Source organism: Nerophis lumbriciformis, linkage group LG02, assembly GCF_033978685.3.
Source record: "Nerophis lumbriciformis linkage group LG02, RoL_Nlum_v2.1, whole genome shotgun sequence".
Classification (NCBI taxonomy): Eukaryota; Metazoa; Chordata; class Actinopteri; order Syngnathiformes; family Syngnathidae; genus Nerophis; species Nerophis lumbriciformis.
Genome location: NC_084549.2, coordinates 55471303 through 55485000, shown reverse-complemented (window position 1 = coordinate 55485000; position 13698 = coordinate 55471303). Strand labels below are relative to the sequence as shown.

The 13698-nt window shown below is 40.3% G+C and overlaps 1 protein-coding gene across 1 annotated transcript in view; it reads left to right on the top strand.

Moving 5' to 3' along the window:
• piezo1 (piezo type mechanosensitive ion channel component 1 (Er blood group)) overlaps window positions 1–13698 on the top strand; it is a 237591-nt gene that overhangs the window by 134375 nt on the left and 89518 nt on the right. Inside the window, exons 15-20 of the mRNA XM_072916588.1 lie at window positions 2922–3103; window positions 3368–3516; window positions 3654–3812; window positions 4482–4576; window positions 8940–9106; window positions 13468–13644. Of these exons, the coding sequence (XP_072772689.1) occupies window positions 2922–3103; window positions 3368–3516; window positions 3654–3812; window positions 4482–4576; window positions 8940–9106; window positions 13468–13644 (929 nt within the window). The remainder of the gene's footprint in view (window positions 1–2921; window positions 3104–3367; window positions 3517–3653; window positions 3813–4481; window positions 4577–8939; window positions 9107–13467; window positions 13645–13698) is intronic.

Here is a 13698-nt window from a genome sequence, read left to right as displayed (position 1 = left end):
GCAGTGGCGGGCCGTGCGTATCCCACTTAGGCCTACAGTGATGTCCGACTTCAATGATTACCTCTCAAAATACCATCATTTATGTCACCACATGACAATTACTGGAGAAATACTATACAGGAACACATTTATGCACTACTAGGCATTGTCCAAAACGGGTTATTTTCTGGCGCATTTAGAAATCAATAAACCCGCATCAGCAATTAAAACATATCTTATGTGGTACTGTCAAAATTAAAATTGCAAAAAACATATTAAACGTGAAAAAATAAAGAATTAAAATATCTGAACTCACATTTCATCGCCGGGACAGCTGAGCTAGCTTCCGAGGTTGGCTGACATGGTCTCACAAGATGTAGTTTCTCTTTAAATATCCTTCTTGAAAATGGCCTTGCAAATATATGTGTTGTCTTGTCTAATCACAAAAGATGCAGACGAGGCGTGTTGGCTGACTTCTTAAAGTTTACTCCACAGCGTGCTCATCAATAACATCCAGCTGCCGGTATCTCTACATTCATCAACCTAAACGGGGCTACTGCGCATGCTCTTCACTACTGTGGCATGCTGGGTAATGGAGTTCCTATGTTACCTAGCTCATAACATCATAACATATATCTGCCTTAGGCCATCTAGAAGGCCTTACTGACAACAACTATCGCAACTGTCTGTCAAATGTTTGTGTCCGTTCACTTCGAGCGCATAGACGCCCATATTGTTGATTCTGAAGGCCCGGGCAGATTTCGTACAGCATGGCAACATAAGCTGGCTGAATTCTGATTGGATAAAAACTATATAACCTAAAAACAACAGCGCTGGAAGGAGCGGAATATGACATGAAGAGAATATGAATACTTTTAGATATTTAGTGAAAGTAAATTACAAATTACTTTTATCTTTACTTATGAACATTTTTTCTGGTTATGTTAGGCCAGCAGAGAAGGCCTTGCTGGCCCTGACGGCACATCACTGGGAAATAGTGAGTTCACTACAACTCTGCTAGATTGCTGTGACAAACATTCATTGTCACTTTTTTATATTTTGCTGAAGGTCCTCATCCAATATTTTTTCTTTCTTGGTCTGTTTGGATTTTGTTCTTCTATATTATATTCTACCTAAAATAATAATTATGAAATAAATTATGAAATAATTATTGCATGAATTTGGTTTAACCAGCTTTTTAGAACACATGTAAACATCTTAAGTAGTTTTTAGACTTTTTAAAGTACAAAATCCATCATATTTTGTCTAGGAAAAAACTGATCATTTTAAATACAATAGTTTCACAATCAACGCACAAATGCTTCTTTGTTGGATTTTATTCTGTACCATCATTTTTAACTCTATTAATCCATCCATCCATCTTCTTCCGCTTATCTGTGGTCGGGTCGCAGGGGCAGCAGCCTAAACAGAGAAACAGACTTCCCTCTCCCCAGCCACTTTGACCAGCTCCTCCTGGAGGATCCCGTGGCGTTCCCTGGCCAACTAGGAAACATAGTCCCTCAAACGTGTCCTGGGTCTTTCTTGTCGTCTCCTGCCGGTCGGGCGTGCCCGAAACACCTCCCCAGGGAGGCGTTCGGGGGACATCCTGACCAGGTGCCCGAACCACCTAATCTGGCTCCTCTCAATGTGGAGGATCAGAGGCTTTATTCTGGGCTCCTCCCGAATGACAGAGCTTCTCACTCCATCTCTAAGAGAGAGCTCTACCACCCGACAGAGGAAACTGATTTAGGCCCCTTGTACCCGTGATCTTATCCTTTTGGTTCCAATCCAAAGCTCATGACCATAGGTGAGGATAGGATCAACTGGTAAAATGAGAGCTTTGCTTTCCGGCTCGGCTCCTTCTTCACCACGACAGACCGATACAGAGTACGCACATACTTGCCAACCTTGAGACCTCCGAATTCGGGAGATGGCCGGCGGGGCGGGCGGCGGGGCAGGCGGGCAGTGCGTGGTTGCGGGGGGCGGGGTTGAGGTGCAGGCAGCATACCCCCTCCCCTTCGAGCTGTGCTGGATGAAATGAAATTCTTTTTTCCAATCATTTTGGAACTTGCAAGCGTATTTCTTCTTCTTACTCGTCGTCTACCATATCTCTTCTTCGTTCTTCTGCTTCGTCTCCTTCTTGTTGTGTGTGCAGTTGTGCACTGAGCTCCAAAAGCCGTAGATGTTATTGTAGCGTCCCGGAAGAGTTAGTGCTGCAAGGGTTTCTGGGTATTTGTTCTGTTGTGTTCATGTTGTGTTATGGTGCGGATGTTCTCCCAAAATGTGTTTGTCATTCTTGTTTGGTGTGGGTTCACAGTGTGGCGCATATTTGTAACAGTGTTAAAGTTGTTTATACGGCCACCGTCAGTGTGACATGTATGGCTGTTGACCAAGTATGCCTGGCTATTTATTTGTGTGTGTGTGAGTTTGTGTGCTTGAAATTATTGTTATCATTAAACCAGTTAAAAGCTCATACACTTGTCTGCATTTCTTGACATCTTCGAGTAAAGACCATTGTTAAACCTGTCCAACGCTACATTATGATGTGACTGGGCCAGCACGCTGTTTATATGGAGGAAAAGCGGACACCTGGACAGCATGCGGCTGTTAAGGGGTGAAGGTTTCAGGTGAGAGAGGACGCTAAAGGCAGTGCCTTTAAGGCACACCACCAATATTGTTGTCCGGGTGGAAATCGGGAGAAATTCGGGAGAATGGTTGCCCCAGGAGATTTTCGGGAGGGGTACTGAAATTCGGGAGTCTCCCGGGGATATCGGGAGGGTTGGCAAGTATGAGTACGCATCACTGCAGACGCTGCACCGATCTCACGATCCACTCTTCCCTCACTCGTCAGCAAGATCGGACGACGGAAACTCCGCTACTACGATAAGATGGCAGCTCAGGAGAGAAGTCTCTTTTCAACTTTTTCTTTTGTTTTTTACCAGGGGTGGATTCCACAAATGAATCAGCGCTAAAGGTCCTGGGAGGCATGGTGATGAGTTGTTATGCCAAATATTGGATCTACGTGTGTGGTGGGATGTTCCTCATGGTCTCTTTTGTGGGAAAACTTGTCGGATACAAGCTCATCTACATGCTGCTTTTCCTGCTCTGCCTCTGTATATATCAGGTTGGAATATGAAAACAGTTACTGATTGTTTTTTGTTTTTTGCATTGTTTTTTTTTCGAAAATTGACAGTTAAATTTGTGTTTCAACAGTACAAAACATAAATCTTCAAAATAATATGCCAAGTACTTAATATTGATACAGCTGTAATTTGCACATTTTCTAGGCTAGGTTTTCATCATACATACATTTTTTACACTGTTGTGATTCACGTTGCTCAATAGTGGCCAATAAAACCCTGTTTTCTCTGACCTTTTTATTTTCAAGGTGTACTATTCTGTCTGGAGGCGTCTTTTAAAGCTCTTCTGGTGGCTTGTTGTTGCCTACACAATGCTGGTGCTGATATCCATCTACACATACCAGTTTGAAGACTTCCCCGGTTATTGGAGGAATTTCACTGGTTTCAAAGAACAACAGTATGGACTTGAGCAATATCCTAAGACAGTCTAAAAGTGTCTTTCGTACTTTGAACAGTAACTTTGTTCCGTATTATTACTATATCACAAAATATGAAACTAAAATAGTGATCTAATTAAGTCCCTTGTCTTTTTAGACTGGCTGCGATTGGTCTGGAGATGTTTGCCCTCTCAGAGCTGTTTACTAGCATTCTGATCCCTGGATTCTTTTTGTTGGCCTGTATTCTACAGCTGCATTATTTCCACAAACCCTTCATGAGAATCACTGATCCCGAACATGTTTCACCGATACGCAGGTAATAACAGAATTAGGTTGCCGTGATAAAACATACAGCATTCAGTCACAGGGTCGCCCACACATTTATGACTAAATCAATGTTTGGTGATGGCCAGAGAGGCTGCAGCAATGGCTACAGATGTATCTACAGTGCATCCGGAAAGTATTCACAGTGCTTGGCTTTTTCCCCTTTTTGTTATGTTACAGCCTTATTCCAAAATGGAATAAATTAATGTTGTCCTCAAAATTCTCCATACAATGCCCTTTTGCTCAATACTTTGTTGATGCACCTCTGGTAGAAATTACAGCCTCAAGCTTGGCCCACCTATCTTAGAGCAGTTTCGCACATTACATGGGAGGATTTTTTTTTTTTGGAGAGGATGTTTTTAAATAATTCATATTAATATTATTATATTATGATCCAATCAAGAGGGCCACATACAGAAAAAGTAAAATAATTGGGTCCTGCCACTAAAGGCCAGAGAATTCATGTGTTGCAAGTTATATTTCCAGTTTTATTACATTTTTGCACAATTTTCTGCTTTGCCATCAATGCCTTTGTGCTGGCATTACAAAAACACAAAAAAGGCAAAGAAAAAGCAAAAAGTCACTTTGGGGGTGGTTGTTTCAATCCTTTTGTCCGTTTAGACATCCAAGAAAGCCTATAACTGTCTAACTCTGCCTCCAGGAAAAGCAGCTGTGTGCAGCCTGGCTCAAGTAATGTTGAACTGGCCTCTGAAGTGGAAGTGGTAACAAACATCGATGGTGAATCAACAGATAAAGGTAAACGCAAGCTTGTTAGTTATTCAAATAATGTTTTTCAAATACGTATGTTCAGTATTCACTGCATTGCTTTCTTGAAAATGGTCAGCAAATTCTGTTAGACATGCACACAAGTTGTATTTATCATTACCAATTCAGTCAAATGTATTTTTTATAGGGAACAATATATGAACACATACAAGTTGTAGTGGAATCTCAATTTACGAACTTAATTTGGTCACAGACAACTTAATTTAACAAGGCTCTTAACAGCGCTCGTAAATAGAAACGTTTGTATATTGAAGCAAATGTTCCCATAAGAAACAATATAAACATGAATAATGGGTTTCAGCCTCAACAAAATCCCTATTTTAGTAAAAGTTTGAAGACTTTACATTGCTGTATATCAAACAAACATAACGAGGGGGTAGGATTGTCCCGATACCATTATTTTGGTACCGGTACTAAAATGTATTTTGATACTTATCAAAATAAAGGGGACCACAAAAAAATAATTTTGGAAGATTAAAACAAAATTCAAAAGGCAGTAAAAACACTGGGCCTTGCGCTGAAAGAACAATTTACAATTTTACATATTACATATAGTCTGCCATAATCTAGGATTAGGCTAGAATATAATACTTTAAAGACATTTCATTAAATACGTCTTGATTTATGGTTGCCACTTTTGGTATGTGCTTTAAGACAAATACAATCATTAGTAAATACTAAAAACAGTACTATGGCTAAAAGTACACAGATAAAACAAGTAGCAGGTAAAACAGTTGCAGCGCAGCGCTTCCATATTTAAAGCGTCATCTTGATCGATAGTTTTGAAGCCCAAATACCTCCATATTGCACTTCACGCACGTTCTTTATTAACCAGTAGAATTGCCTTTGTTTTCCATTTTCCCTCCCCACGGTGCTTCTGCTTGTGCGCTGCTTTAGTGTGTGAGCGCTGACACACTCAATGGTTCAGCAACTTCACCGCAGCACGGCAGAATGCGGATGAAAAAAAATACCACTATTTTTCAAAGGCAGTATAGTACCGTTTTCGTGGTACTTTATTAGTACCGGTATACCGTACAACCCTACAAGGTGGTGATGGCTCAACTATCTCTTTATTAACAAAGTCAAATCAACAACTAGCTGAACTGTTCTCGTATGTACACACTCACACGGTGTTATTGTCAGTTAATCTACTTGGCGATCAGCGGAAGTGGCAGGAGGTTATGTGGCCAGTGAGGGCTGGTGTAGCATTGTCGTACAACGCTGTGGATACTTCCTGAATTTTTCAAAGCATACATCACCTGTCCATTGCAAAATGTAGCACAGAGCACAGTAGCTAACGCCTGCAGTGCTGAGCGGACAAACAATGAGCACTGGAGAGCGATCAACATGCCCACAATGTCTATGTTGCTGGGCACAAAAGGGCTGCTTTGCGAGGCACACAATGTGTGGACAAAACATTCATGCACTGAGACAAGGTTTGTACACCAAAGCATATTCTTATCCGGTTTATGGTTCGTAAATCAAAAGGTTCCATAAAGTGGGTGTTTTGTAAATTTTGAGCTAAACTAGTCGTTAGTTTTGGGGCGGTATAGCTCGGTTGGTAGAGTGGCCGTGCCAGCAACTTGATCAGGTTCGATCCTCGCTTCCGCCATCCTAGTCACTTCCGTTGTGTCCTTGGGCAAGACACTTTACCCACCTGCTCCGAGTGCCACCCACACCGGTTTAAATGTAACCTAGATATTGGGTTTCATTATGTAAAAGCACTTTGAGTCACTAGAGAAAAGCGCTATATAAATATAATTTACTACACTTCACTCCATCTCAAGCACTTCATGTTGTATGCCTTTGGATCAAGTCACCAACGTGCAACAAGCAAAAACAGTGCAAAGAAAAATTATTTCAAAGCATATTGATGCTTAATAATAATACAGTGAGAGTTCAACTTAGAAGTACCTTAACTTACGAGTAATTTGAGATATGAGCTGTTTCTCAACTTCTTGTTATGCTTTAAGTTCCAAGCATACCTTGAGTTCCGAGCATTTCCACCGTTGGTTGAAGTAATATGTATAACAGTGCCGTTGGAGAATTAAAGAGTTAATAAATTGTTACACGTTGTTCATGCTTCGTTTACACAAGAAACAAACATTTTGATTAGACATCTGTCGTGTGCGTTTGAGCACCGCTCAAAAACCGACATCTTGCCATCCAACCACCTGGAACAAGAAATGCGAAGAAGGAGAAGCGGACGACCAAATCAGACAAACAAATCATTAAAAATATGTATTACCTGTTGGCATCCTACCCGTCGAGCCTCACAAACGACGAACATTTATCCATAACAATAGAGCAGCATAGTTGGTGCACAGGAATACTACAATGAACAAAAATATAAATGCAACACTTTAGTTTTTGCTCTCATTTTTCATAAATTGAACTCAAAGATCTAAAACTTTTACTATATACACAAAAGACCTATTCCTCTCAAATATTGTTCACAAATATGTCTAAACCTGTCTTAGTGAGCATTTCCTCTTTGCCAAGATAATCCATCCCACCTCACAGGTGTGGCATATCATGATGCTGATTAAACAGCATGATTATTGCACAGGTGTGCCTTAGGCTTCCCACAATAAAAGGGCACTTTGAAATGTGCGGTTTTATCCCACAGCTCAATGCTACAGATATTGCAAGATTTGAGGGAGCGAGCAGTTGGCATGCTGACTGCAGGAATGTCAACAAGAGCGGTTGCCCGTGAATTGAATGTTCATTTCTCCACCATAAGTCGTCTTCAAAGGTGTTTCAGAGAATTTGGCAGTACATCCAACTGGCCTCACAACCTCCACATCCAGCAGGTGCACCTCCATGACCGTCTGAGACCAGCCACCCGGACAGCTGCTGCAACAATTGGTTTGCATAACCAAATAATTTCTTCACAAACTGTGAGAAACCGTCTCAGGGAAGCTCATCTGCATGCTCGTTGTCCTCATCGGGGTCTCGACCTGACTGCAAATCGTCACCGTAACCAACTTGAGTGGGCAAACGCTCACATATGATGGTGTCTGGCACGTTGGAGAGGTGTTCTGCACATAGATACCGTAACGAGATCCTGAGGCCCATTGTTGTCATTCACTCGAGACCACCACCTCATGTTGCAGCATGACAATGCAGAGCCCCATGTTGCAGGGATTTTTACACAATTCTTGGAAACTGAAAACATCCCAGTTCTTGCACGGCCAGCATACTGACCGGACATGTCACCCATGGAGCATGTTTGGGATGTGTATATGACAGCGTATTCCAGTTCCTGCAAATATCCAGCAACATTGCACAGCCATTGAAGAGTGGACCAACATTCCACAGGCAACAATCAACAACCTGATCAACTCTATGCAAAGGAGATATGTTGCACTACATGAGGAAAATGGTGGTCACACCAGATACTGACTGCTTTTCTGACCCCCCAGACCACAATAAAGAAAAACATTTCAGAGTGGCCTTTTATTTTCGGCAGCCAAAGGCACACCTGTGCAATGATCTTGCTGTTTAAGCAGCATCTTGATATGCCACACCTGTGAGGTGGGATGGATTATCTTGGCAAAGGAGAAGTGCTCACTAACACAGATTTAGACAGATTTGTGAACTATATTTAAGAGGAATAGGTATTTTGTGTATATAGTAAAAGTTCTAGATGTTTGAGTTGAACTTGTGAAAAATGGGAGCAAAAACAAAAGTGTTGTGTTTCTATTTTATACTTCTCCTGTTTACTGTGTGCAACATAAACAGCAATTGCTTAGTTCTTACACGGAGACAGTGTTGCCAAATGTCACAAGACAAACACGCTAACAGCTCTATGAAAGCAAGTCGCTTATAATAAGGGGATAATACGCAGACTTGGCAACACTGTAGGGAGAAGCTCCAGAAGTCCTCAAGGTAAATACTGAACAATATTATTACATACAACTGCTGTAGTTGTTTGTAATACATGCTATTGTAAGTATTTTCTAACAATATTTCTTATCTGAATGTTTTTTGGTTTTTTTTAAAAACATTTTTAAAATGTTGGTGTTTAAGGAGGGCCAAGCACAGATTGAATTTATTTCAATAATTGCTTTGAGATACCAGTATTTTTAGTTATGAGCGCAGTCGTGGAATGCATTGTGCACGTAAGTTGAGGTACCACTGTAATAGTAATGTAATACAATATACAATGTTCAAACATATTGCATGGTTTATCCTCACACCACAAAAAGGTGCATCTTTGACATTATTTGCTATAAAAGCCTGTCAATACTGGCATTGTATTTTATAACTTTTTGTTGCCTCTCATCTTCTATTTTGAATGTATTAATGACTTGTTTTCATGTATTTCTAGAAAAGTTGATGCAGAGTAAGTGGGGACTGGTGATGGACAGGTTACTGGTTCTGTTCAGAAAGTTCTCAGACATACTTACCAGAGGTCAAGTCTTTCTGTGGAGGCTTCTGGAAATTCACATCATTAAAATGGTGGCCTTCTATTCGGTGTGGGTTGCGCTTGAAGAGGTAAATACAAAAAAGTAGAAACTGTTGAACCAGAAATTATGAGATTGTATTGCATGCACCCTACACTCCTGTATCATAACATAGTTCAACTGCAAAAGTACTCATAGATCAGACACCTCCGCCAGGTCCTATCTTCCAATATTAAACAAGTCTAGAATCCAAACGGTGATCTGGAGCAGCCCCAAAATGTAGTCACTTAATAAATTCCTGTCACTTCCTGAAAGTATAATACAAATATGCCTATAATTTTTTGAGCTATCTATAGTGGAATTAAATAAACAAAGTAAAGCCTCTCTCTTTTGTCTCTGTGGGTGAAGGCGGGGCTGCCTGCACACACAATAGCAACATATACATGGGCAACATTTTTTTAATTTGATCATAATTTGGATTAGAATGTTACTGTGTACTTGGACCCTGAAAAAATGATCCGATTAGGACGTGAATTTTCATGCATCACACATAAAATCGTAACACTTCCCTTTGACATGCGCACCATGTACCGTAATAGGAACGGTGTCTTTTTGTTTGTGCTATGGCACCATCTTTTGGACAAGTTTGCTCACTGCAGGTGTTGAAAAAGCAATGACTTCCACTGTAAACAAGCATAGCTTTGTGCATTTCTGCTTGTCCGACGTCACGGTATTTATTTATCAATTTTTTCTTCTGTTCACTACTTTTGTTTTATGTTTCCTTTTTAAATGAAGCTGTGTGTAGTTATGGGTGGGTGTCTTCATGTTACGACATTCAGTGTACTTCCATTAGGCTAGAAGTTACCACTTAGCATAGTTTTAAAGGCCTACTGAAATGCGATTTTCTTATTTAAACGGGTATAGCAGGTCCATTCTATGTGTCATACTTGATCATTTCGCGATATTGCCATATTTTTGCTGAAAGGATTTAGTAGAGAACATCGACGATAAAGTTTGCAACTTTTGGTCGCTGATAAAAAAGTCTTGCCTCTACCGGAAGTAGCAGACGATATGCGCGTGACGTCACAGGTTGTGGAGCTCCTCACATCTGCACATTGTTTACAATCATGGCCACCAGCAGCGAGAGCAATTCGGACCGAGAAAGCGACGATTTCCCCATTAATTTGAGTGAGGATGAAAGATTTGTGGATGAGGAAAGTGAGAGTGAAGGACTAGAGGGCAGTGGGAGCGATTCAGATAGGGAAGATTGCTGTGAGAGGCGGGTGGGACCTGATATTCAGCTAGGAATGACTAGAACAGTAAATAAACACAATACATATATATACTCTATTAGCCACAACACAACCAGGCTTATGTTTAATATGCCACAAATTAATCCCGCATAACAAACACCTCTCCCTCCCCGTCCATATAACCCGCCAATACAACTCAAACACCTGCACAACACACTCAATCCCACAGCCCAAAGTACCGTTCACCTCCCCAAAGTTCATACAGCACATATATTTCCCCAAAGTCCCCAAAGTTACGTACGTGACATGCACATAGCGACACGCACGTACGGGCAAGCGATCAAATGTTTGGAAGTCGCAGCTGCATGCGTACTCACGGTACCGTGTCTGCGCATCCAACTCAAAGTCCTCCTGGTAAGAGTCTCTGTTGTCCCAGTTCTCCACAGGCCAATGGTAAAGCTTTCGGGAATGTAAACAATGAAACGCCGGCTGTGTTTGTGTTGCTGCAGCCGCCCGCAATACACCGCTTCCCACCTACAGCTTTCTTCTTTGCTGTCTCCATTGTTCATTGAACAAATTGCAAAAGATTCACCAAAACAGATGTCAAGAATACTGTGGAATTTTGCGATGAAAACAGACGACTTAATAGCTGGCTACCATGCTGTCCCAAAATGTCCTCTACAATCCGTGACGTCACGTGCCGGCGTCATCATACCGAGACGTTTTCAGCAGGATATTTTGCGCGAAATTTAAAATTGTACTTTAGTAAGCTAACCCGGCCGTATTGGCATGTGTTGCAATGTTAAGATTTCATCATTGGTATATAAACTATCAGACTGCATGGTCGGTAGTAGTGGTTTTCAGTAGGCCTTTAAGGTCATGAATAAAACAGCTCGTTCAGACGACAACTGGATCACTCGTTTAATTGTTACAACACATGACACTCAAGAAGATACTTTCGTTTTTGCTAGTTTGAGAGCAACAAACTCAACAGTATATACGCTACTTCTGTACATGTTGAATGGGGGGAGAGAGCAGCAAGACAATTGCTTCATTCCAAGACTAATACATTTAGTACCCATTCCACCACCACTATAGCTGACATCAAAGACGTCAGAAATAAGTAATTCCATATTTTTAAAAATCTAAAAATGTAACTGTTACTGACTACCACAATTTATTTTCTTGATTTATTTTAGTGTTTCTTAAAGCCGGAAAGTTGCCATTAGAAATGACTGTAATTTGTGTCATGTCTGTACATTTTGTACAAAATTAAGCAACTGAATGAATATCCTCCAAAACTCGTTGTTCCATCATTTTTGGACAGAGGCTAGGAAAAAATCAGGAGCGCAATGACAAGGTCAGAAAGTTTTAGCAACAAACCACTTCAAACCAAAGTAGCAAGCTATAAGAAGGCCTAATTGCCTGATGAGTCTCAGGTGTGACTTCTGGCCCCTTATTAGGCCCAGTCAGGTCTACAAAACAGAGAAACGGGTGAAAAACAGATCAATGGCCAAAATGACAGGAAAAATGTATAGATGGCGTGAAGTACGTATGTGCTTTTGTCCGCTTGGTGATATCTATTAAGAATAAAACTGTGTGGGCGCAGGGTTTTGCAAGTTTGAATATTTTTGTATGTACATGGACTTTTAGTCAGAATTTCTAACACAGTTTTATAGATTAAACTCCTGAACTGTCAACCTGATGTCCAAAGCAAACTCATAAGGCATCAGGGAGTGAGGTTTACCAGGCACACTGGCTGGCTTCCGTTACACTGACACGGTTGCAAGTGCACTAGGAATGTGACGGGTCATGAAAAAAATACAAGCTGTTCGGTTGAGCTGACACGATTCGAAACGCGTGTGTTGCTGGTATCATGGGTGCATGGCACTGAGCACGGTATGGTGCCTGTCCCCCTCAAATTCATAATTATACGGAGCCGTACCCCCACTTTTCCTACATAAGATGACAAACATTGCTGGTAAAACAAAAGATGTTTATTTAGACTCATTTACATTGCAGCGCTAATTCCGCGTTGAAGGTATACATGAATGTCGGAATTTAAATTGGGTTATTAAAGAGGAACTACTGCTTCTACTACATGGGACTAATGCTGTCAATATTATACATGGTTACTACCGTATTTTTCAAACTATAAGTCGCAGTTTTTTTCATAGTTTATAGTCGACTTATACTCAGGAGCGACTTATGTGCGAAATTATTAACACATTACCGTAAAATATCAAATAATATTATTTAGCTCATTCACGTAAGAGACTAGACGTATAAGATTTCATGGGATTTAGCGATTAGGAGTGACAGATTGTTTGGTAAACGTATAGCATGTTCTATATGTTATAGTTATTTGAATGACTCTTACCATAATATGTTACGTTAACATACCAGGCACGTTCTCAGTTGGTTATTTATGCCTCATATAACGTACACTTATTCAGCCTGTTGTTCACTATTCTTAATTTATTTCAAATTGCCTTTCAAATGTCTATTCTTGGTGTTGGCTTTTATCAAATAAATTTCCCCAAAAAATGCGACTTATATATGTTTTTTTTTCTTCTTTATTATGCATTTTCGGCAGGTGCGACTTATACTCCGGTGCAACTTATACTCCGAAAAATACGGTACTTGTTGCTTCTGTATTATTACTATCATTACTTACTTCATTCACTTTCAAATGTAAATTTTGTGTACAAAAGCTTTAATTTATATACATACCTGTATGTTTTTTGCGCTTCATTTTATGTTGACGGTTATAATGTTGTTATAAATATTGTACAGTTAAATTTTTTGTTTACACTTTTTCAAGGGTAAGAGCATTATCAGCACATTTAAAAACATTTTTTTATAAGATATTTTATGAGAACCAGAACTGGTAAATGGTAATGGTGGATTACTGGGATATATGGTATTCTGGTGTATACACCAAACCGGCACAAAAGTTTTTACAAAACCTTGGATTTTCTAAATCATTCTACTCCTAATCTGGAACTAACAATATTTTGGCCCAAAACATTCCATATCCGAATTTGTTGGTTGGTAGTTGAAAAGATCCTTGTCTTCTTTTTCCTTGAACAAGGCAAACAGCCCTAGCAAACTACACAAACTACCGCACAGCAAGCAATCAAAAAAGTCAATATTAAGTTGCATTCTAACTTTTATATTTTTTGTGTGTTTAATTTAGCCATCTGTGCTTAACCTTGTCCTGGTGGTGCTGTGGTCGCTGGCAATGCCATTTAGTCGCTTCAGGCCGATGGCTTCCAGCCTGTCAACAGTCTGGGTGTGTGTAATCATCATGTGTAGGATGCTGTACCAGCTAAGTGTCGTCAGCCCTCCTGAGTACTCCAGCATCTGTGGCCAAGTAAGAAACCATTCCCTCAATGCCAAACATAATAATTGATTTCTCCATTTACAC